This window comes from Diplotaxodon limnothrissa, linkage group LG11 (genome assembly GCF_057381915.1).
Source record: "Diplotaxodon limnothrissa isolate DT_005_m linkage group LG11, D_limnothrissa_male_GT1.1, whole genome shotgun sequence".
Taxonomy (NCBI): Eukaryota; Metazoa; Chordata; class Actinopteri; order Cichliformes; family Cichlidae; genus Diplotaxodon; species Diplotaxodon limnothrissa.
Genome location: NC_140606.1, coordinates 30,339,727 through 30,362,806, shown reverse-complemented (window position 1 = coordinate 30,362,806; position 23,080 = coordinate 30,339,727). Strand labels below are relative to the sequence as shown.

Sequence of the window (23,080 nt, the reverse complement as noted above, 5' to 3'; positions counted from 1 at the left end):
TACTGGAGGTTTTATACAAACCGTAAGTAAGTAAGTAAGTAAGTAAAATTTTATTTATATAGCACATTTCTAGATAAAAGATCACGAACATACATCACAAAGTGATGTATGTTCATTAACTACTACTTCTTGTTATTTGCTAAAGTTGTTAGACGTCAGTTTATTGAGAGTTTGAGTGTACATATTAAAATATAACTTTGAAAATGCAGGTTAATATTTTTTAGTTCGACCAAACATATTCAGCTAATTAATGAGAGCTTTCAGATTTTTTGAAAACAAAATTGCATTGTTTCAGATATCTGTATAAAACACGGGCTCAAAAAAAAGATGAGAAATAATCAAGTAATCCGTAAAGCATTTCAAACCTGGTGGTCATTTTGGTTAGAATAGTTGCAGGGTTTACGAATGGCCTTGAATGCACCATTTTGCGCCTGCGCATTGCCAAATCCTTGTTTGTCACGTGTCAAAACAAACGGCCGCTGTTCCTGCTACAATTGTGGTTCCTATCTAAAGTTTGGTGCTGATTGTTTTCTCTGTTTGTCAGTGAAATTTTTAAAATTTTGACACCGTCTCCAGTTTTAATAGCTAACTAAAAACACGCTGATTAAGACTGTAATTTTCCTGGTGTTCTCTAGCCGTGTCTCCCAGGATCAATGGCGTCCTATCTAACAGAGTGGGTCACGTCATGTTTCAACATAATTTTGACAGCCACTGCACTCCACTCCTCTTACAAACTATTTAAGGTGGGTATCACTCAATGTAGTATCTGTGTGTGGACATTTATTTGTAGTAAATGAGTAGTTTCTGCTTTTAATAAATGATAGTAAACTTAATATCCTTGGGTTTGGCCTTCTTTCCTCAGCTATTTCCCTTTATTTTAGTTTTCTTTTTCTTTTGCATCTAACTTTTAGCAGTAAACCGTAAATCTTTCACTTGACATTTGTGAATCTATCTATCCAGCCAGTATCAAACTTGGTCATTCTCTCTCTGCAGGTCCACAGAGCACCTTCAGTAGGCTTCTTTCTGCTTGGGATCTCTGCAGCAATTTCCCTCTTGCATCCCTCCAGCCCGTACCTAACCTCCCTGCAGAGAGAAGCAGAATGGGCTGCTGAGGTGCTGGCTCCAGTGTTGGTCTCCTTTGATTTCCTTTGGCTCAGTCAGGACCATAACACAGCACAGATTCTCCTCTGTGGTTCTTGCCTGCTGCTCGGACTCTCTGACTGGCTCTCAGCAGATACTCTCACAATTATGACTCGCTGTCTGGGCCTATCATCCCTCTCCTGCTGCCTGATGGTGTGTTTGTTTGCTGGTAATGCTTCAGGGGCCTTTGGGAGCATGGCCCTCAGCCTCCCCTTACTGCTGACTCAGAGGTTTGGAACAAAAACTTTTGCTCCTCTGCTTTTTCCAGCTGCTACAGAAGGACTGATGAAGTGGCTTTTAAAGGGGTCACTGTTTATAGGCTGTTGGGTATCAACTCTTGCTCTTGGCAAGTTTCTGTTTGATGTGACTGACCAAGCTGTCTATTTAAGTTCATAGAAATCTCTGGTATCTAGGACTGTGACAGATGTGACTGACAAACTAGAAAAATGCAGAAATCTAATATGCCTATTAATGTGTCAATATAATAAATAATAGCTCCAGTAATAGCTGGTTCAGCCTTCTCAAGGATTTGACATTTATCTTTTTCCTGCATCATCATGCAGCATTTTTATGGCTCATAATGAGCTTTTGGGGAGTAAATGAAACATGGCAGTAAGCATGTATGTAGTAAAGACAGTGAGTCTGTGTTACTTTATTTAAGTGAAATCTATGCACACTGCCTTTTGATAAAAACAAACATTATACTTGTGTAAATTAATCCCAAGTTAAAAGAACTGGTTAAAAAATCCTGTGTTGAAGGTAAGGGGGCTTGTTGTGGGCTTGTCTCATATCTCTACCTTTTGCCTCCTTGTCTCCTCTGACCTTTGTCTATCTGCTCTGTAAGACCCATACTGTTTCTATGTGTGTGATGATGTCTTATCCTCACCTCACTAGGAGAGGAATCAAGGATGTAAGAAATAAGTTTGCGGGTGGGGGGTTGTTGAGGGCGGTACCAAAAAGTTAAACATGATTTATGAATTTGAAACGTATCTATTAAAAAACCCAAGAAACTGAAGGTGCCAGCTGAGGGTGTGGGAAGCTGAAACTTTTAATAGGATTTAAAAATTGGATTTTAGGGTGACTGGGATTTCCTATTCCTATTTCCTATAAAAATAAATAAGCGATATAGGGAGATTCAGGGAAAAGCATCAGGATTTGTGGTTCATCGTCTCAGAGAGCACATGTACTAAAGGAAAGCATAGTTTTAAACAGGGAAGAATATAAACAGTAATTTAGAAGAATTTCCAAACATTAAAGAAATAATTCTGGATGAAATTAAAGATGGGAAAATTTTCCAGCATGATAGTACCACAGCATGAATATTACAATAGTCCTTTTTGTAATGCTTGTTTTTGCTTGCCTCTGCATTTTCTGGAACATACAGCCAAACCAAGAGACCATGACTGAAGATACCCTTTTTGTAGAAGTCTACTTAACATATGTTGTGTTTGACTATTCTAAAGATGTCATTTGTATATTTGAACTTCCTGTATGAATTTCCTTTTTAGCAGTGTTCTTCCATCTTCCGGCTCTTCTAACAGTTTTAATGTTGTGGTTTCCAGCTGCCTCAGAGTCTGGGTGATATTTGTTCTGCAAACTCAGCACGATGTCTGTTTAAGAAAAAAAATCTGCAGTGGCTGAAGGTTTTGGCCCAGCCCTTATCTCATCACAACTGTTTGATTCTTATCAGTTAATTTAAAGAAGGAAAAAAAAACTTTCTTGGTTTGTATCAGCTGTCTTGGTACTTGAAACAACCTGGCCTGTTTAAACCACCCTCGTTTCACTGTGTCCCATGTCATTTACATTGACCTTGTGAGATATTGATATTCCTTACAGTCATTTGTAGTGGACGCTGCAGAGGCTCCCTAAAGATTTCAGGGGTGTGAGCAGCTTCCTCAGCAGTTTTTCCTTTTTGCAGTATATGTGCAAGCATCTGTGCCTTTCTCTGGGACTGCCTATGTCAGTCTTCAGGGAAAAGATGAACACTGATGCTTTTTAGCATTTTTGTGGGAAATCCAAAATGTTATGGTAATTGTTGCCTTTTAAAGTGTTAGTTTTCTATTTTTTGACCATTTAGAAGTTTGACATTTTGTATTTAACTTGTTAAATAAACAAACATGTAAAACCTGACAGCCATCTCACTGTTGTGCTATCTATCATTGTTAAACCACTTTTTTACTCCTTGAAACCATTCCGATGTTTTCAGATGCATGAAGCTGCAGCTTCTGATTTTTCCGAGCACCTTTTATGGTCACTGTCACCCCTGACTGCGACCGCTGGCATCAAACCTACAACCTCAATCTGTCTCCATGACTGCCTGTATCTGTCACTTCACCACTGCAGCGCATCGGGAAACTGCACTGAGCATGCTCGCTGCAGATGCAGCCTGTAGATGGAGCAAAGGGGAGGAGAGAGGAGAGGACGGTTGGGAAGGAGGCACAGAGGAGCTGCACACAGCTGTGAGATGCTGTTGCAGCTCTGAGAACAAGAGCTGCATGGGAAGAGTCATCACTGGGAATACAGATGGAAGCTGAAAGTGGAACACGAACGATTGGAATGTCGGAGAGTCGACACCAAAGAGGAGAATTCATTTGATAAGGTAAAGAAGTCGAAGCGTTTTATTGTGATGGAACAGAGCGATTGTTACAATAGAAACAATGTTTCACCTCTGTAGAAGTCATTGTGTATTTGCACTAGATTTTGTTATTATGTAACCTTTAAAAATCATTGATATTAAATGTTTCGTTAGTATAAGAGTACAAAAATAAAATTCTGCTTTTCTCCACCTTTGTAAAGATGCGTGCTATTAATGACCTCATTTGTCATCTATAGAGACTCTTGGGCAGCGTGGAGATGTATGCCTTTTACTCCCTTTTGGTCTACATCTTCTACACTGTCTTTAAGAAGGAGGAGGAGGAGGAAGCCTTGGAAGGGGCGTGTGGAGATTCCCCAGATGTACGTCTAGCCATATCATGTCCAGCCTCGGGGGTTCTCGATTGAAATAAATAAATGGGGGGGAACATGCAGGCCATAAGCTCACTAACAAAGGATGTATACAATGCTGCTGTATGCATGTCTATTTTACTGTGTTACTGACTCTTATATATGATGCTGTGCTCAGGAGCCAGGACCTGTTTCCATGGAAACAAGGAGCAGGAGGAGAGATGGCCACACCCCCAAAGTGGGAAAAAAAGCTTGTGCTCGCTTTAGTGAATCAAGTGGGTGCTCAAATAGTCTTTCTGGGCATTTTTAACCATAAAATGAAAGTATTTAGGAATAACACTTTTGTTTTTGTCTACAAGAGATCAATAAGTACATACATTCCTTGACTCTATTGCTTGTGTGATGCGATGTCATCCAGGCAGCAGCAGTGACACAGATGAAATGAGCGATGAAGATGTGGAAGACACCCCTGACATCCCAGCTTGCACTCCTCTGGCCGCTTTTCTATCTTTCAAGCAGGATGCTGAGAAGAGAAGAGCTTCCCAGGTTCAGCTCGAAACAACAGGAAAGGTAACAAGTGTCCAACTGATGTAGGACAGAATAACACGAGCTCGATTTCCCCAAACCGGGGCATTCTGCACATTACTAAGGTTTATGTGCGTGTGTTTGTGTGCGCTCTTCGCTGCATAGTTGGCAGAGTCTCCCCTGGTGGCAGTGATGTCCCACTTGCTGAGTTTTCTGGAGCAGTACTCCCATTTCCAGCAACTGCAGCAGCAGGCTGACCAGTACCGGGTCCAGCTGAAGAGGCACCGAGTCCAGCACCGCCGCCAGATGAAGGCTCTCCGAGCCTCCTACCGCCAGCGTCTCCGGGACAAGAACAGCATCATCAGCAGTCTGGAAGAGGCCATCAGCCAGCAACAGTGCCCCAGTCCACTGAGCGAGGGTGAGAGAGCTGGGATGAGGTTGGAGAAAAGGAGGAGATATGATAGAGGGGGGAGGGAAGGAGCGATGGGGGAAGGGAAAATAAGGGGAGCGTGAGATTGCGGTGTATTGTCATGGAGTGTGTGAGACAAAAATGAGGAAAAGGTCAAGGGGCTGTTTCAATAAACCCATCCACTCAGCTGGTGGGAAAAGAGGTGGTGAAAATTACACATGTCTGAAGGTAGATTTATGAGATTCCAGAGTGGGTAGTTGGAGGAAGATGAATTAGCAGGACAATGAATGAAAACGAATGGACTAGGTTCTGTATTTTAAATGAGACAGGGCTCATGTTCTCTCTGTTACAGTGGAGAAAATTCTACAATATTCCATTACTGCTTAAAAAATGTGAAGAGCATTGAGAACGAGAGATTTAAAGCATGATGACTAAGTGTTTTGGTTCATTGTCATGGGGTATTATGTAGTTCAACTACATTTAATGTGGGTGTGTGCCTTTTAAGTTGTCCACCTACCCAGCTTTAGAAAAGAGTTTGATTTTATCTAACTGGGAACACAAAGTACATGCGAGGCAGCACTTTTGTAGAAAAACAGGTTAATCAGATTTATTAGGATGCAAGACGTTTGGCAGTAATGATGTCACAGAAGCCAGACAGACACTGTACAGCTGCAACTGACCGCAGAGCTTTAGATGTTTGTATCTGATGTGCTTCAGATTTGACCAAATGGCTCTTTGACATCGCAGCAGTGTATTCTCTCCCTCGGTGTTGTGCATATGGTCAGGTTGTTAACAGCTCTGTAGATCTCAAGCTCACTTATATAGCCTCAGAGGAATACCTCAATATGCATGATAACCCAAACCAGATTATAAGCATCTCTATAAGTAGGCGTGTTTAAGGCCTTGAGTGCTGGCTCTGTAGTTTCTGCATAAAGATATGTGAGTATGCGGTGAGACTTTGTGGTACTTGTGTAGCGACTCAGTGACTCTTTGTCATGAATAAAACAGGGCTGTTAGTGCTGTTTTATTTCCTGCAAATGCACTTACAAGGTCGGGCACATGCTAGGCAGCACGTGTAAACGTGCTGGACTAAAAATAGCCCAAGGCCTACGTCCCAGGGTTACAAGTCTGTCTGGTTTGTTTGTTTAGTGTCATGCAGGACTGGTTCTGTGCCTCTTGGGTGTGCAGCAGGTAAACCAGTTTGTGTCTTTGTCTGTGATCTTTCATTCAGTATTTAAACCGAATGGTTTGCCCTGCATGCAGATGACATTTATCAGAGTTTAACATACATTTTCATGCACCATTTCAAGCTGCTGTCTTAAAATTCACATCGTTACATTAGTACCTCTGCAGCTTCAAGTGCTTGCCAACACATTTACGCCTGCACCACTAATTCACAGCTGTGGCCTCGTCTCCTTTTTGTTTTTCAATATCTTGCACCACCACCTCTTTTTGATACAGCAATGAAATCTGACATAACGCGTTGATAAAATTAGCAAAGAGCCCAGCAAGGAAAATTAGACGTGACAGAACCCGATGAATCATTGAGGAGGAGGAAAGCGATTAAAAGCTGTCGGGCATGCAGCTCAGGTTCTTGTTGGACAATAGGCTCTTTTTTTAATAGGTTGTTGCATTTTTCACATGGTGGGTGAGGGAGCTTTCAGCACACTTTTCATTTTCATTAATATTACAGTCACTTGGAAGCTTTTAGGTGCACTGTAGAAGTGGTATTAAATTAAAATTACTGCATTTAAAAAAGAAAACGAGTGAGTGGAAGTTCAGATGTTATTGATTCTGACTATTTGTGACTGGCATAATATTAATATGTTTACAAAGACCTTGTTTGCGCTTAGGCTGATGATTATAATGGATGTTATTTGGTCCACCAGGTGAGTCTAGTAGTGATGAAGGGGCACAAGCTGGGGTTCACAGGCTGGTGCAGTCCCTGCACGGCCTGCAGGGTGAGAGGAGTAGGCTGAGAGGAGAACTCCGTCTGCTGCACTCCCAGCTGGAGCAGAAGGAAAGGGACAGACACTCTCGAATACAAACCTTTCAACAGCAGGTAGACCACTCCTTACTAGTTAGCTCCTAGGCTAGACCAATTTAAGCAAGAAAAAATGCCACCTGAAATCCAAAGTTGCTCTTTAACTTTCAGTGAGTTTTTAGATTTTGTTTTATTATGAATGCATGTATATACTGAAAAAGGCTAATCCAGTTAAAGCACAAACATATCCTCTTGGGTGTTACGCTGTCGTTCTGTTATCTATTCTATGCTGCCTTTCTGGAAGGGTCTCTCAAAATATATCACAAAATATAAAAAGTAAAAAATATGTGCACATAAATCATCAGCTTGACATTATGTTACATGTAATAAAAGTAAATTTTAGTTTTAAATGTCTGTAAAAAAAAACATGGTTTTGTAATTTTGCACAGATTGATGAGCTGAAGAGCTGCATCGAGGAGCGTGAGGAGGAGCTGTCAAGACTGAGAACAGCCACTGTAAGAGCTGCACGGTCAAACTATTGACTTAATCGTTTCTCAAGTCTTTGTGAGTGTCCACTTCATCAGCTGAGCTGCCACACGACCAAGTTAAAAATAGCCAAGCAGTGGTCTGATTGCCTTGTACAAAACCTTAACTAGAAATTACTTTTAAAAAAAACATTGACCTAAATGTATACATATACTAAATAGACATTTTTCTGATAAATGATGGGATTTTTTCTGTTAATATGTTGGTCCTCAGCCTTATGTTTCATGTCCTCAGGGGGCCACAGACTCGGAGAAGCGGGTCCTGTGTCTGTCAGCAGAGAATGAGAGTCTGAAACAGAGCCTGAGCGTAACTCAAGGCCTCCTGCAGCAGCTCTCAACCATCCCCTCCCAGTCGAGCACCATGCTCATCAAGGTGAGAGGGACCAGCACAGCTGAGTGCTCACAGACATTCAGTTTAGGCCTTCTTAAACTTGTAATCTACTTTGCTTTAGGAAAATGAGAACCTCCGTGGCAGAGTGCAGCAGCTGGAGCTCTCCCTACAGCAGCGTGCTGAGCAGCTGTCGCAAATGGAGCGACGGAGTGAACAAAGCGAGTGGAGAAGAGGCGAGGAGCTGAGGAAGAGAGAGGACAGAGTGAGAGACCTACAGCTGGAGTTGGATAGAGAGCGAGGCAAGGAGCCCATTATTAAGGTAAATCTTATTTTGGAGAATTTTTTAAATGGATTTGAACAATGGCCATAAACTTTTCAAGATGATGAAGAAAATGACAGAAATGCTTTGTGACTGATTTCGTAACTTATATTGTTGAGTAGAAACACACATATAAAGAATTAATAATGTAGATAATTTGATTTGGGTATACTGACAATATCTTTTCATATTATTTTAGAGAAAATGCCCCTAACTAGATGTATCTTCTCTGCCAGTATGTCACGCAGACCGTGGAGGTGGAATCTCCAGCCACAGTAAAGCAGCTAACCAAAGCCAGACAGAGGAATGAGTTGTTGTCCGAAAGGCTGTCCGGTCAGAATGAGCGGTGCAAACAGCTGGAGGAACAGATCAGGAAGTCAGACGAATACAGCTGTAATCTGCAACACAAGGTGACGAACATTGGCAGTACCATTTGCACAAGTAGGGACAATGTGCTCCACCAATGTTTGAGCTTTTGTCACAGGCAGCAGCAAATAAAGAAATGAATTACCTTTGTTAGCTGTTGGGTGGAAGAAGTTCCAAAAAAAGAGGTATAAATCAAAAAACACCCCGTTTAGTTAACACATCATCACAGGATGGATAATCAAAGTCAGAAGGAGGATGTTTCTGTGTTGCTGCTGGAAATTCACAGTTTCATTGACAGAAGAAGTGATTGCAGAGCAGAATCTGCACATACTGCAGCAGTCGAGCTCACAGACTGACAAGCTGCTCTGCTGAACCTCTTACAGATTGCGGCGTATGAACAAGAAATCAGTAAACTGAAAGAGGAGCTGCTGAAAGAGATCGGCCACTTGGAGGAGAGGAAGGAGGAGGCTGTGAAGGCTGCTGCAAACTGCTCAGCAGAACACTTTCAGAACCTGCAGGACCAATTCTTCAGTGAGTAACTGAACCTCCAGGAAAAGAACTCTTGGTTTCTCCAAGAGGAATTGAAATAAAAAAGCAACTGGATTTGAAAAAACTGGATTTTTTTTTGCCTTTTGTCAGGCTTGCAGAAGCGTCTGACATCACTTCCTCCAACTTTACGCTCTATGAAGACAGACTACGCCAGCCTGAGGAGCCAGGTTCGAAATTTCTCAGAGTTTTATGGAGCAGCTATCAGCGAAGCAAAAAAACAGGTATGTGGTGCCTTGAGAACTATGTTTAATAAATTTGCCTATCTGACCAAATCAAAAGGTTTCATGATGGAGGGTTTTTGGGTTTTGTTTTTTTTTTTTGTCTTTTGATGTTGCAGATTTCAGCTGCTATTAGTGAGATGTCTGAAGCCAACAAAGATCTCCTGGAGAAATACAGGAAAGAAGTCGCACTGCGCAGGAAGTATCACGAGCAGCTGGTGGAGCTTAAAGGTATAACACTGAAAGGTTCAAACTGGCCGCACCAAGTAAAATCAGCATCACTGAGCGAGCTCCCTGTTTGCAGGCAACATTCGCGTGCTGTGTCGCGTGAAGCCAGTGCTAAAGGAGGACCAGCACGGAGAGGACCACTCGGTGGTCGTGACGACGGACCCCAACAACGAGTCCTCGCTCTCGGTGCTGAGCAAAGGAAAGGCTCGCATCTTTGAAATGGACAAAATCTTCCACCCACAGTCCACACAGGAAGAGGTAATAAAGATGACACGTGTAAAGGAAGTATTATTGTACAGCAGGAAGACCGCTAACCTTTATTTTGGTTTCCTCAGGTCTTCCAGGAGATTGAACCTCTTGTGACGTCCTGCATCGATGGATACCACGTCTGCATATTTGCTTACGGACAGACGGGCTCTGGAAAAACCTACACTATGGAGGTAAAACACTGATTACTGTACGTGCTACTCATAATAGACATTTAAAGGTTTAATATACAAGCTAAGTACCCTTTTTATTTCCAGGGTACTGTGGAAAACCCAGGTATCAACCAGCGAGCACTGAAACATCTCTTCAGTGAGATTGAGGAGAGGAAGGACATGTGGTCTTACAGTGTCACAGTCAGCTCTGTGGAGATCTACAATGAGGTGCTAAGGTACAGCTTTCCTCTTTTTTTTCTTTCGATAGAGCCTTACCTAAATAATAACTACCACTTGTAGATGTGGCTACTTGTAATTTGTATTTTAGAGACCTGCTGAGTAAAGATGGAGAGAAACTGGACATAAAGATCAACCCGGATGGAACAGGACAGCTGCACGTGCCGGGCCTCAGGGTCATCGAAGTAAAGAGCTTTCAGCACATCAAAAAGGTAAAAAAATGTTTGCTTCTCTTCTTTTTATTTGTTTTCAAACACCCACACAGATGCAATTTTTTGAATTATGATTCAGCATTAGAAAAATGATTACACTTATGCTAATTGATTGATTGCTAATCCAGATTCTAGCAACAGCCCGAAGGAACAGGATTACCTTTGGCACTCAGATGAACCAGCACAGCTCCCGCTCCCATGCCCTGCTTTGTATCACTGTTCAGGGCACTGACCTCGCCACTGGTTCCAAAACCACAGGTCAGCTATTAATGCATTTCTGGTTCAAGATGGAACGTTTACACAAGGGTGTCAAACATAAGGTGCGGGGGTCAGAATCAGCACATCAAAAACGCCAATCCAGCCCGCTGGACGGCTTTGGAAAATATAAAGGAGGGAATACATTTTTGGACTTTTGCCTGTATTGTTTTTCAAGTTTGTTCAAGTCCACCCCCACAGCCATTTATGCTATTTTATGTTTTATGATTGAGGGACAGTTGCGGCAGTGAGCTACTAGAAGTCTTTCTGTAATTTTACACATTTGTCATGTAGAAAAATCTTTATCTTGTAGATGTGTTAGTGAAATTTCACTTCCTTTATCTTACATTTAGATATCTCAGGAATTAAATGTGTAATTAAACATCTTTACTCTGACAGAAAATGCAGTTTTGACTCGTCCAAGCCACTTAATATCACTTATTATCATGGTTTACAGTCTAATACCTACTTTAAATTTAGGTGAGGGCAGGCTGTGAATTTACCCTTTAAAACTGTCTCTTCACACGGGTATCAGTGTGTAAAGGTTGGGATGAGAAGCAGGGGTTAAGTGTATAAGACAAACATCTGGTATGAGTCTTTGTTGGAATGACTGACTTTATTGCTGACATTACTTTTTCGCTCCCCAGGCAAGTTGAACCTGGTGGACCTGGCTGGCTCGGAGAGGGTGTGGAAGTCCGGTGCAGAGGGAGAGAGGCTGAAAGAGGCCCAGAATATTAACCGCTCTTTGCTGGCACTGGGAGACGTAATTCAGGCACTTAGGGCTCGGCAGACACACATCCCCTTCAGGAACTCCCGTCTTACTTATTTATTGCAAGACTCCCTGGGAAAGGGCAGCAAAACTGTCATGGTTGTGCAGGTAAGATTACTGCTCCAGTCCTACTTAATACCTGATTTATAAGCCTGTGATCATTTACAGTAAATATAAATTCTTATAAGGAGCATCATTTTTGTTCAAATTGTTTTACTAAAGGTTTCTGCTCTGGAGAGTAATGTGGGAGAGACCTTGTGCTCGCTGAAGTTTGCTCAGAGGGTGTGCAAGGTGGAACTGGGTCCTGCTGCCAGGAAGATTGAATCGGGTGGAGGACAGTGTGACTGACAGCCTTGAACCACTAGCAATGAATGAATCGGTCAGTACCAGCAAATGAAAACTCCACACTATCAACAAGATTACGAGCAATCGTGCTCAAGGGCTAAATCTGCAGGCGTCTACTTGGCACCAAATGCCAGCCTGCAATCAAGGTTAAGTATTGAGGATTTTATTCTCCGCTTTGCCATTTTCTGCTTCTGTTCCCTTTATTATTGTTAAAATCTGCATGCAGGCGTATTTATTCTTCCACTCCGAGTGCCAAAACATCATCTAACTCGTCCCACTGTCAGAACTTTGATGCTTCCTCTGATCACTCTAGCTCAGTTTCTTAAATGCAAAAATCCAGGATCTGTCGTTTCCTGTGATCATCAGTGTTTAGAGCTACAAACCTGCTCATACAGGTTTGATAAGCTTCCAGAGCCACAATATCAGCACTTCACTTTTTGCAGTATTAGTCATTCTGCTATAAATGTCTGTAGTTTGTAGGCTTCGTCGCCAGTGTGGTATATTTTTGAAGGTTGTAGTGTGTAGGAGAGTCTATTATGGGCTATTATTCATATCAATGACATTTATGTCACATGTTTGTGTAGTTTTTTTGTGTGAGTTTCAGATGAGCAGTGACTGAATTTCTTTTTAGATCTTTGATAAGAGTTTTGTGTAAAGAGGGAAGCTGTTGGAGGGAGCAGGTGGCCTTGTATTAGACTGGTAAAATAATCAGCTGTGCAATATCCTCCTTCTCGAGGACAGTTTGGGCCTATTGAAATCAAAGATGCACTTTATTGTGAAAGGATAGGAGCATTTCAGTTCAGGTCCGTGCAGTAGTGAATGTCATACCAAAAATACAGCTTATTGTTCATAACTGTTTGTCATGTTATCACCCACTGATTCAAAACTAACTTTTGAGTCAAATGTAGCAAGACATTAGTGTTGCAGTAACTACCATGAGTGCTTAGGTGTCACTAAATGATGCTTTTCAGAACATTTTCTGAATAAATGTGTGTTTAAGTGTTCTTTCTCTTATTTGATGCTCAGTAGCATTTGACATGCCATCTCCATTTGGATTTTCTGTTGTAGCTCTTACATCTCTGGTCAAATGTTGATGGAACACCATTTACGGAGGACCGAGCAATAGGTGCAATGTGAGGCACATTGCCTCTGTAGTGTAGTTTCTTTTTGCCCATCAATCCATTTCCTTACACTTATCCGATTCAGGCTCACCAGGGGTGGAGAAAAAAAAAGTAAAAATATCAAATACAATTGAAATGAACTGATATAAATAAGATGCAAGAGACATATCAATGTCATTTAGATGCTATTATCCAGTTTAAACTTTTATGTTCTATGGAAACATCAGTTTACGAGATTATGATTTGCAAATCACTGCATTTTGTTTTTGTTTATATTTACATTTGTCTGTTTTCCTCAGTTTTTTTAAGGCAGCAAAAATTATAAATGAAATGGACAGCAATTTAAAAAACAATATTTTAATTTTACAAAATATTGGCCGTTACATTAATAATGCATCTCCAAAAAAAACCCCACATATACAGAATGTACTACAAGGACAGAAGCTATGACTCGCCTGAAGACCTGACAGGAAACACTGCTTTACTCCCTGCACAATTAAATCATCCACCTCTGTATGCACAACCCAGATGTGACTGCTGCAGTAAATCTTGGGCATCTCTGTTTAGTCTCCTTGTTTTCTGTCACATCTTGGATTCAGTCTGAATCTCCCGCCTCTGCTCCGATGGCTCCAACGGCTCCGGCCAACTCCTCTTCATGGCCTCGCAGACGATCACCTGGAAAGACATACACACAAACACTCAATCTGACTCATTCATTGACCGCATCCTCTGATCATAAGCTTAAGACAATGTTTTCCATCTTCCAAGTAAGATCTTATTCAGCCTTGTAGATCACAGGAGGATAATGATTTTTTTAAAACTAACTTTTAAAGATGTATCTGATATTTTTGATGAAATAACATACAATACAAACCTGTCCCTAATACACATTAAAACAAAACCAGGCTTCCTGTACTTTAAATGCTTTTAAATAAAGGTCTTCAGTAATCAGTTACGCACAATAAAAATATGGGAAATCTCCTACTCGACTTAAACCTGTGATGTATCTCTCATTTTGCCTATTTTTAGAATCACTCATCAGTTATGATCACCTCTGATGTTATCAGACAGCTTCAAGCCTCCAGAGTCTGTCAACCACAGAGCAATTAGCCTAATAAATTATGCCCAGCTCAGGCACCGTCATCTCTGTGGCCTCACGAAAATGTAGTGATAAAAGGCAGAAACATAACAGGAAATACTGACGGATGAGCTCAGCGATGGCTCTCTGTGTTCTCCTCTCCAACTTCTCCAGCTTCTTTGCCACATCGCGCTTTAGATCCCTAAATCCAGAATTACAATTTTTAAAAAAATCATTAACGAAATATCTTAAAATACACCAAGAGTTCATCATGCACCATACAGCTTGGAAAGCTATTTTGAAAACAGGTCTTACCAGTCTGGTTTTCTTGGGGCAAGGTTGGCTAAATCCTGAAGAAAGAAAAAGAAAAAACTCAACATGGCAGATAAAAATGCTTCAGTGAAGAAAACTCACGTTTACACAGGGGTACCCACCACTTCCTCAATGATGGGCTCTGGATTAGCTGCCTCTAACTGATCTTTGACTTTATCTTCCACTGCAAACAATAAATACTTATCATTATATAGCCAACAGGAGTCAAAACTACAATCAGTAAGGCAGCATTGACACCAAAAAGGGTTTTTTAAATGTTTTTTAAAGGTCGCCTTTGATTGAAGATTTCTTACCTGATGCTGGTTTGGCTTTAGGCACCTGTCTTTCCTTTAGCTCTTCATCCTCTGGAGCGTAATTCCTCAATTTCAGTTCTCTGTGGAAAAAAATACCACTTAATGTGATACTACTATTAGAAGTCTGAATGCTCTTAAAATGCTTTTTTCATACCATTAACCCACACTCTAGACCTCCAGGAGGTGGCAGTGTAGGCAAATATACTCCACCGGAGACTAAAGAGCATAAAAGACCACCTGCAATCCCTACACAGCTGCACATCTAATGTCTAAAGAAGGTTGGGTATAATGTCCCTCTTTATTCCCGTGAACACTTCTGATTAACATGTTCCACCTGCCGCCGGGCAGGAGAGCAGCAAACAGCTGAGGAATTCTTCCCTTGATGTTGAATTATACCGTCTTTCACCACAACTCCACATGGAGGAATTGTTGGCAAGCTTAGCTGACATCTCTGCAGATTAAACCGAGGGTCCAGAGGCAGAGGTAAACTACCGTCTGCCCAAGCACCAACCAAGAGTTATCAGCTGCTCTGAGCTTAACGTGGATTTGTGATGAAGCTTGAGAGCGTACACTCTTGATGCATTCATCAGACTCCTGGTGCTGCCAAAAGACAGACCAATGCCTTGTATGGGTGTGGGCAAAAATGCTAGTCATGTTCTGTGGTTGGACGCCTGAGGTCCACTTTTAATTCACACATCTCTCTTTCTCTACCTCCAGCATATCAGACCTTGAAGGGGCTGTTTTAAGGAGGCACTGTGCTGGTTTGTCCAGCTGACTATTAAAAGGGACTTTTTTTTTAGCATTAAAACTGCAAACACAACGAATAGAAATAAGACATTCTGTTGCACTTATCTGAAAGGAGCACAGCCTGCTGTTTAAATCGTTGCATCTTTGCAAAAGGCACCCAATGAGAAGAAAGTCAGCTCAAAGAGTGCACAAAAGTCTAGTATATGGTAAAAAAACGACTATTTGAAATAGTTAATCATGCAAAGCTATTGTAGGAGCATCTACAATGAAAAATATGGACCTGGTAATGAGCTTAACATGTCATCTTTATTTAAAACATCGTTACTGCAGTAAAATTTATGTGATATGCAGAGGTATACTGATAAACTGCTTTAAAAGCAAGCAGAGCAGGTTTTCCTAGCAGCCACAATACACTTCAAAGGTTAGTAGAAGCAGTCATTTATCAGCCTTCATCACGTAAAACTGAAATAAATAGAAATGCTTTCAAAATGATAGCACAACATGTCTTCCTCAGGCATCCTGAAGCTTGGGTTGGAGCTCTTCTGTTACCCCTTATCTTCTGACAGCTTTCTACAATTAACAAGCTATTAAACAGGCACAAACGTAGCCCAAAACATGTTGCTACATGTAAGAAACATGAACACATTTAGCACAATCCTCAACTAAATTATGCATTATACTGTGTTTAAATAATTAACGTATATACGGGGCCAGAGGAAAGGGTGGATAAGTGTCACAACGTCAAGCACAAAGTCATTCTAATCTCTACTGTCTAAGAATGGAGCTAAAGTGGCACGCAAAGTTCCAAAAATACAAAAAATAATTCCTGTAGGGAGCAACATCAAGGTAAGTGGGAAGAAAGGAAACATCAGCGTCATCATCTGAGGACCACGTCGTGGAGGTGCTGGAGCCTATCCTAGCCATCACTGGGTGAGAGGTGGGATACACCTCGACAGGTCACCTGTCTATCACAGGGATTTTGTGCTATTTTTTTAAGAGGGTTTGTCACAGACAAACTGTGCTACGACTCGAGGGAATTATAACCCACTAATCTATCAGGAATCCTCCCCCCGCCTCCAACCCCACACCCCCTTTAGCAGAACAAAAAAAACAGGACAAAGAGTTCATGTAAATTTTCGCCCTTCAAAAGCTTTTTGTTCCTGACTGTCTCTTAGTTTTACACTTCCAAACCTTTTGACGGTGTTTACACATTTCCACTTCAAGCACACCGTAGCATCAAAGAGAACCTGTGATAAATTCAGAGCTCTGGTCGAAGTCTGGCTTTCTCAAAATGTTTAGAGTGAACTGTTTTTAAGGAGGAGGTGCAGCAGTGTGTTCAAATGTTTGCACTGATAAAGCTATCTGCTTCATCAAACCCCAGTAAAAATAATTCCAGGCTACCAGAAATCCTTTAATTTAAACGTGAAATTAAAACAAAAAACTAACATGTAACAACAATATTTCCAAGTTCAGATTTCTTAAAACATGTTTGCCATTTCCAAGAACTCTAAATCTACTTACCTATCTTTAAAAAAAGAAAAGACAGGGAAACACCCTGACACTTAACAAGATCTAACAGGAAAAGCTGCCTGGTTTGGTTGGTGCCTTTTGTGGAACAGGCTTGGAGGAATGCATGATATCACACAGGAAGCTAAAAGGTTCTTTGCAATCTTAATGAATTCATTTTGACATTTGAAACTGGTGAAGCTCTCACAAATTAAAATTGGAATAACCTTGGGACAAACATTTTGATTGTTCTGTTCCCTCATACATTCGTTTAGTCATTTGATGCCCCATGAAATTTTAATACCAATCCCAAGATACATTACACTGGCACCCTGCTAAAGACGAGTCTCAAATTAAAACATAAAAAAAAGAAAAAGAGAAAAAGCCTATAGACTGCATTGAGCAATAATTAGCCTTCGTTGCAGACAAATGTCTAAGTTAGGCTCTTAACCCTACAGCGAGTTTCTCATTCGCATGAAAGAGATCTGCCCTGTTGGACTGGAGGAAAAACAGAGGCACTCCCTTGGTGCCGTCAGTGCAGTCATTAAATATAAACAATGGAAAAAAGGTCCTGTAGGACAGGAAAGATGGCTGCTCCTTCCTACAAATGAACGCACATAAGTTGAGTAAGCTGAAGGTTATTTGAGCAGCTACTAGCACAAGGCTGGGATCCAGCCAAGTGTAAATACTGCATTTCACAACTTACACCGAGACATGCATTGGTGTCTAGATAAAGGGCAGATAAATGCTCTGATGATGTACTTGTGAGTCAGTTTCAGTTCCGTTTGCACAGCTTAAAAAGCCTCAGCTAAAGGGGCGAGTAACAGCAATGAGTGGAGACGCAGTAACAAGCTTTTATGACGAATATTTAAAAGATAACAGGCGTTTGTTTTCTGTGGGAGGTGCAGCAAACCAACCTGTGTTTCTCTTGAGTGGCCTCTTCTAATGTGGCTTTTTTGCTCTCTGGCTCCCCATCGTCCTGCTCTCGCCCCTGTAAGGACATCAAAGTTATTAACATTACCGGCATTAATTGTTCATTATTCTTAGAGTACAAACTAGAAAAAAAAAAACACTAAAAAATTATTGTAATCTGCCCTGAAGAATCATTTTGTAACATATGATAAGAAAATGAAAATCATTTTTTCTTTTATATTATTTACATAAACGAAATGTGTTGGCAGTGGCTGGTGAAAGTGAAGGTATGTATGTGGTCATTTTAGCTCCAGCACCATAGAAAAACATGGTGCTGTTTGCATAGAAAAACAAACTAATATCTGCTTGTTGTCACTCGTCATTTGAGAGTCAAATAATGAATTTACATTTTAAGCTGCATTATTTCTTGACACTGAGCTATTCAGGAGAAGTAGTTCATAAACCCTGAGAACTCCATCCATTCTCTTATGCTTATCCTTATCAGGGTTGCGTGGGAGGGGGGTTGGTTGCTGGAGCCTATCCCAACTACAATATGGCAAGAGGCAGGGTGCACCCTGGACAGGTCGCCAGTCTGTCGCAGGGCTAACACAGAGAGAAAGACAAAAATTCGCACTTACATTTACACCTATGTGTAATTTAAAATCAGCCCCACTAATCCAACTCTGATTACTCATCCTGATCATTTAAAGCTTTGTTTCTAGTCATGATGCATCTGAGATGGTGTCACACACTAAACCTTTCATTTGTAAACAACAGTGTAAGTGAAGAATGAAAAAGGCTTGCAGAAATTCCAAAAGCACAATATTGAGCCCATGTCACATCTTGTAACAAAGGATATCAAACCACTCCCAGCTTACATTTTCCTGAAGAGACTTCCTGACCACCTGCTAGAACAATTCAGGGTACTGGCTCATTCTTGAAGCGCAGCACAAACGGAAAACAACGACACACTGCAGGAATGTCAATGATCATTTATCGGCTGTTGCTAGCAAAACTAGATAACGTTTGCTTAGTGAAAGTTGTGATCCAGCTTCCAAAACAGTAGCTTTCGCATTGAATGGGCCTTCCTGTTGCTAAATGAATTGATAACTAGAATTGAAACTCTGCCATAGTGGCGGACAATGATTGTGTAACCTTTAAATTGTTCAACACAGACTGCAGCCCTGTGGAGGAGTGACAGAAAATCTGGTGCAACATCCCCGTCTGAGTCCTGTAGTCCAAGAGCCGAGGTGTGCTGAAGCAAATGCAGCATCAGTTCTGATTGTACATGATGAAGAACTCATTCTCAAACACATCTAACACACTGCTTAAATTTACTACACAACTGACTGCTTTGATTTATTCTCGGCATATTTAATAAAACTGAGGTACCTGCATACTTTACTCAAAATCCTCCAAATAACAGGGAGTCTGAATTTACCCTACCGTATTTTTTTTACCAAGGTTTCTCCAACTTTCACCATAAATGATGCATTTTTTAACTAGCAAGTTTATTTTTGTTCCATTTACACTGCATCAGTATTAGTAAATGAGAAACAAACAATATCTGAAAACTATTTATTTATACATCTACAGTATAGTGACTTGATAAATGTAGACTATAGTGGCAATCATCACTGTTTTCTTCTTCCTCAGGGTGCTCAACACAAACATACACTAACACTCACCTGATTCACTGATACACTCTACATGTATATACCATTAATTCTGCACTAAAGCTGCTACAGTATTTTTAGTAAATATATTTTCTTTATTTTATTTTTACCCAAATGCTACTTATCTGCAACTTTACATTTCTATGCACCATTCTGAGGGAGCTCTGAGCCTAAGAATTTCATTGCCTTTATATGACAAATAAAACCTGAACTTTGGCTCGATACTGTGGTATCTGACCTCCCAGCCCATTGTTCCTTCAGTGGTGCTAGTTTCAGTCATTATGCAAATGTACTGTTTATAAGATTGGGAAAACCTGCAGTCAGCTGAGGCTGAAGAAGTCACTTGGATGAGTGATGAAACGTTTCTCCCACTGAAAACGCTACGTCCAGATGAACAGAATTAACTTTTGGTGATACTGTGATATTCATTTCAATTTCTTTGCCTTGCCTTGCCTTGCCTTAATTTATTTTATTTTATGTATTGTTAAGAAAGATTAGAATGAACGAGCTGTGTGGGCAACGTTTTTCAGAAGTGAATACCCACCCACCCAAGTTTTGAGCCACCCTCATTTCTTGATATGTTAATAGGAAAATAAGAAAGCACAGTTTGCACAATTCTAACAGTCTTGAAAGTCAATATTTGGTATGACCCCTTTTATTCAACACAGCCTGAGCTCTCTTCGGAAAGCATTCTTGTCATTTCTTTAAGTAGTCTTCAGAAATAGTTCTCCAGGCTTTTTGAAGGACATTTAAAGCTCTGTCTTCTTTTCTGGTTTCTGTCGAGACGATCCCACACTCCTCATGTTGAGATCTGGTCTGACTGACAGTGCTTCATTGTGTGTTTTTCCATCCAGTGATATTTTTAATGCACTGGCAGCTTTTTGAGATCTCTGTCGTGCTGAAAAGCAAACCTGTTCCCAATGAGACACTTTCCATATGATTTTGCATTGGGGAACAAAATGCTACTTTTCCTTTTTCATAACTCCATCAACTTTGACAAGATCCCTAACACCACTGGCTGACCTGCAGCGCCAAACCATAACACAGCTTCTACCGTGGAAGCAAAAAGGAGAAATGATGGCCCAAGACTCTTGCACAGTATTGTAAACTGGGTCGTAAATGATCTATAGTCTAACTGACTGTAGTTAATGTACAGCATCTGATGTAGTATCACTGTAACTGACTTTGAGAAGCGGTTTTAATTCAACTGTCGACGCTAGCAGCGACCTAACATGAAACCGAACTAAAACACAACGAGAATGTCACGGTGCAAGAACAATCACATGAGATTAGAATAAATGCAAAACATACCAGTAAAATAACAATTAATTACTAAAACTGTTTATATTTAAACGAATTTATCGAAACTTTGACAGCTCACTAACAAAGCTACGGGCTAAAAATAAGGCTGATTTTACACACGAGTATGCTAATATTAGCTAAAAGCTAAGTCTGCTAACGGTACCTCAGTGTCAAAATGACGGGGTTTCTGTGGCCTGTGCTACACTTTGCAACATACCGCCAACGCCATAAAAGAAACTTACATGAAGCTGTTTCTCTCTTAGAGCCTTTAGCCTCTCCTTCCTCTTTAGAGCCTGCTCCTGAAGCGACCCAACACTTTGCTCCATGTTTTTAGCCACACGCCGCTCGATTCTCTCTGAAATCTACTCATTGTCCTGATCGGACAAAAGAAGTCCATAGAGCACATCGATTGCGATGCCTTTTGCCTCATCATGTGATTTTGTTATTTGTTGTGTTCATATTTTTAAAATCACAATCATCCGTAAGTTTCACTTGAAATCTGAACGAGAATTATTTAAAAACCAAACTCTTGCTTACAATAATGCGATCCCCAAATAAATAATTAAAACATACTTTATAAATAAGATGTATGTGGTCTATGTTAGTTGTATTATCAAGTACCTTAACTAATGTAACTTTCAGCAGCTTACAAGCTATCTTTGAATGGCTTATTTCAGTCTATTTTAACGATATTGACAAACCTATATTTATATACTAAACGTAAAACACGGACTTGTACACAGACCTGCCTGCTGATGGTCCCAGTGACAGGTCCTGGTTAGGAATGTAGGCCATTGCCATGGTAATACAGCTGCCTCGAGCTTCACCCTGTCTATCCTCCTAATCGAGAGTGTGTATGACAATACAAACCTGCTGCTGATATTACTAAGGTGGTGATCATAAAACTAGGAGGGATACGATTTATATATCAATAAAAATGACCATGTGCAATAAACCATGTTATTGCTCAGTCAGGGGACAAACATACTTCTGACATGCATTCAGCACAGAGCGGAGAGGAAACATTGTCATTTACAGTAATTCCGTAAGGTAATATTTTACAAAATAAAACATTCCAGTGTGTATTTATTTTTTGTTCAAGATAAAGCCGTGTTTTTTTCAGTATACCCCTCATACTTGCAGGAGTAAATGTTTTGAATCTTTCACCTACGTATTATTTCAGTTTTTAAGGACTAACGCAGCCACAGTGTCGCTTTATCTGATCACAATAAGGAATATAGTAAGGACCCACTGTGAGCAGCTGTCATCAGAACTGAAAGTTGCTCGCTTTAAAAGCTGACAGTTACACCCCTACACCCGTAACTACACAACGCAGGCTTTTATTCAATAATCAAGTGAGAGTTTGAGCACTCAGTCTTCTTTGCACAATTTTTTAATGGTTATTTGTTTTATTTGTACGGAAACGTTTATATGATAAAAACTTTGGGGGCAGCTGCATTCATTGCTCCCGGGTGGCAGTCAGTTAGTGAGATCAGCCCTCGAGCAGGCAGTGTTTATATGTGTGTGTGCCTTTAAGAATATCAGCCTACCTGTGAGCATGATCTAGAGAACTCTTCACCACATTTCTTGTCTTTTTTTTTTTTTACAGGGTTACACACTAGTTGGTGATAATTTTCTCCTGATTGTCACACAGCGTTTAGGATCGCGCACCGCTCCAGACCGAGACCGCAGGGGCAGCGCATTAATTTGTTGGTCTTGAGCGGATGGCATCTGTCGCTTCCGTGGGAACTCTCTCCAACAGGAATCATACGGCAGCGAGCTCGCTCTAAATGCGGACATGGGTGTTTCTCCAGACATGCATTTCCACGCATTTGTGTTCCTGGTTGCACAGTTTGGGCAGTGACCGCACCGCGGCCACATCCACACCGTCATGTTTTGCTTTTTCACGTCACCCTGACAACTTTGTGTGTCGAGACTGAAGAGCACTTTTTTTTTTATTTGGGATTACTGTGCCCGAATTTGCAGGAATGGTTCACCCAGGAGCGTGCTGCGTCCTCCTGCCTGTAGGAAGCAACTTCAGACAGCCGTGGCTTTGACCATCTTTGCCAGTTTCATGATCTTTTAAAAGAAAATAAAGGAAATAATGAGCAACCACAAGGGCGGCGGAATGGCATCGAAAGAAAAGCTGTATGAGCTGTGGATGTTATATTACACTAAGGTGAGTGCAAGTGCGGAAGAGCTGACGGTGACACCTGTTGTTGCCACAGGTTCCTTGCCTGAACTTTATTGTGACCCCTAAATACTCTGCGTGATTCACGGTGTGTGTACAGGGTCGCTCTTTGAAAAATCGAGGTTTT

General features: G+C 40.9%; 4 protein-coding genes across 5 annotated transcripts in view; 3 read left to right on the top strand and 1 right to left on the bottom strand.

The window, feature by feature from the left end:
• The first annotated feature begins 653 nt into the window (after positions 1 to 653).
• Positions 654 to 1,536, top strand: LOC146623155 (transmembrane protein 276-like). Its single transcript, XM_085364926.1, has 2 exons — positions 654 to 743; positions 994 to 1,536. The coding sequence occupies exons 1-2, from the start codon at positions 654 to 656 to the stop codon at positions 1,534 to 1,536; spliced, it is 633 nt and encodes a 210-aa protein (XP_085221052.1).
• A 2,457-nt stretch (positions 1,537 to 3,993) lies between these two features.
• Positions 3,994 to 11,797, top strand: LOC146623154 (kinesin-like protein KIFC3). The gene is made up of 19 exons (XM_085365734.1): positions 3,994 to 4,095; positions 4,262 to 4,358; positions 4,502 to 4,653; positions 4,774 to 5,026; positions 6,907 to 7,079; positions 7,451 to 7,516; positions 7,782 to 7,919; positions 7,999 to 8,196; positions 8,433 to 8,606; positions 8,946 to 9,093; positions 9,202 to 9,332; positions 9,449 to 9,560; positions 9,634 to 9,815; positions 9,893 to 9,997; positions 10,082 to 10,212; positions 10,305 to 10,425; positions 10,554 to 10,683; positions 11,328 to 11,557; positions 11,672 to 11,797. The coding sequence occupies exons 1-19, from the start codon at positions 3,994 to 3,996 to the stop codon at positions 11,795 to 11,797; spliced, it is 2,769 nt and encodes a 922-aa protein (XP_085221860.1).
• A 1,499-nt stretch (positions 11,798 to 13,296) lies between these two features.
• On the bottom strand, positions 13,297 to 21,122 carry ccdc12 (coiled-coil domain containing 12). Its single transcript, XM_085365733.1, has 7 exons — positions 21,005 to 21,122; positions 17,790 to 17,863; positions 14,620 to 14,699; positions 14,428 to 14,489; positions 14,309 to 14,343; positions 14,119 to 14,195; positions 13,297 to 13,590 (listed from the first exon to the last, which is right to left on the bottom strand). The coding sequence occupies exons 1-7, from the start codon at positions 21,086 to 21,088 to the stop codon at positions 13,511 to 13,513; spliced, it is 492 nt and encodes a 163-aa protein (XP_085221859.1). The 5' UTR covers positions 21,089 to 21,122; the 3' UTR covers positions 13,297 to 13,510.
• A 1,277-nt stretch (positions 21,123 to 22,399) lies between these two features.
• The window catches only part of nbeal2 (neurobeachin-like 2), a 32,374-nt gene continuing 31,693 nt past the window's right edge, over positions 22,400 to 23,080 (top strand). For both annotated transcript variants that reach the window (XM_085366597.1, XM_085366596.1), the window contains exon 1: positions 22,400 to 22,941. In XM_085366597.1, the coding sequence (XP_085222723.1) occupies positions 22,867 to 22,941 (75 nt within the window). In that variant the 5' untranslated portion in view covers positions 22,400 to 22,866. The remainder of the gene's footprint in view (positions 22,942 to 23,080) is intronic.

Excerpts from the sequence above, each read along its gene's own strand:
- ccdc12 (XM_085365733.1), bottom strand. The coding sequence starts at position 21,088 with ATGGAGCAAAGTGTTGGGTCGCTTCAGGAGCAGGCTCTAAAGAGGAAG. Across the intron at positions 14,700-17,789 it reads GCCACTCAAGAGAAACACAG|AGAACTGAAATTGAGGAATT; the intron begins GTTGGTTTGCTG and ends TTTTTTCCACAG. Across the intron at positions 14,344-14,427 it reads AGCCCATCATTGAGGAAGTG|GATTTAGCCAACCTTGCCCC; the intron begins GTGGGTACCCCT and ends TTCTTTCTTCAG.
- LOC146623155 (XM_085364926.1), top strand. The coding sequence starts at position 654 with ATGGCGTCCTATCTAACAGAGTGGGTCACGTCATGTTTCAACATAATT. Across the intron at positions 744-993 it reads CCTCTTACAAACTATTTAAG|GTCCACAGAGCACCTTCAGT; the intron begins GTGGGTATCACT and ends CTCTCTCTGCAG.
- LOC146623154 (XM_085365734.1), top strand. The coding sequence starts at position 3,994 with ATGTATGCCTTTTACTCCCTTTTGGTCTACATCTTCTACACTGTCTTT. Across the intron at positions 4,654-4,773 it reads AGCTCGAAACAACAGGAAAG|TTGGCAGAGTCTCCCCTGGT; the intron begins GTAACAAGTGTC and ends TTCGCTGCATAG. Across the intron at positions 11,558-11,671 it reads AAACTGTCATGGTTGTGCAG|GTTTCTGCTCTGGAGAGTAA; the intron begins GTAAGATTACTG and ends GTTTTACTAAAG.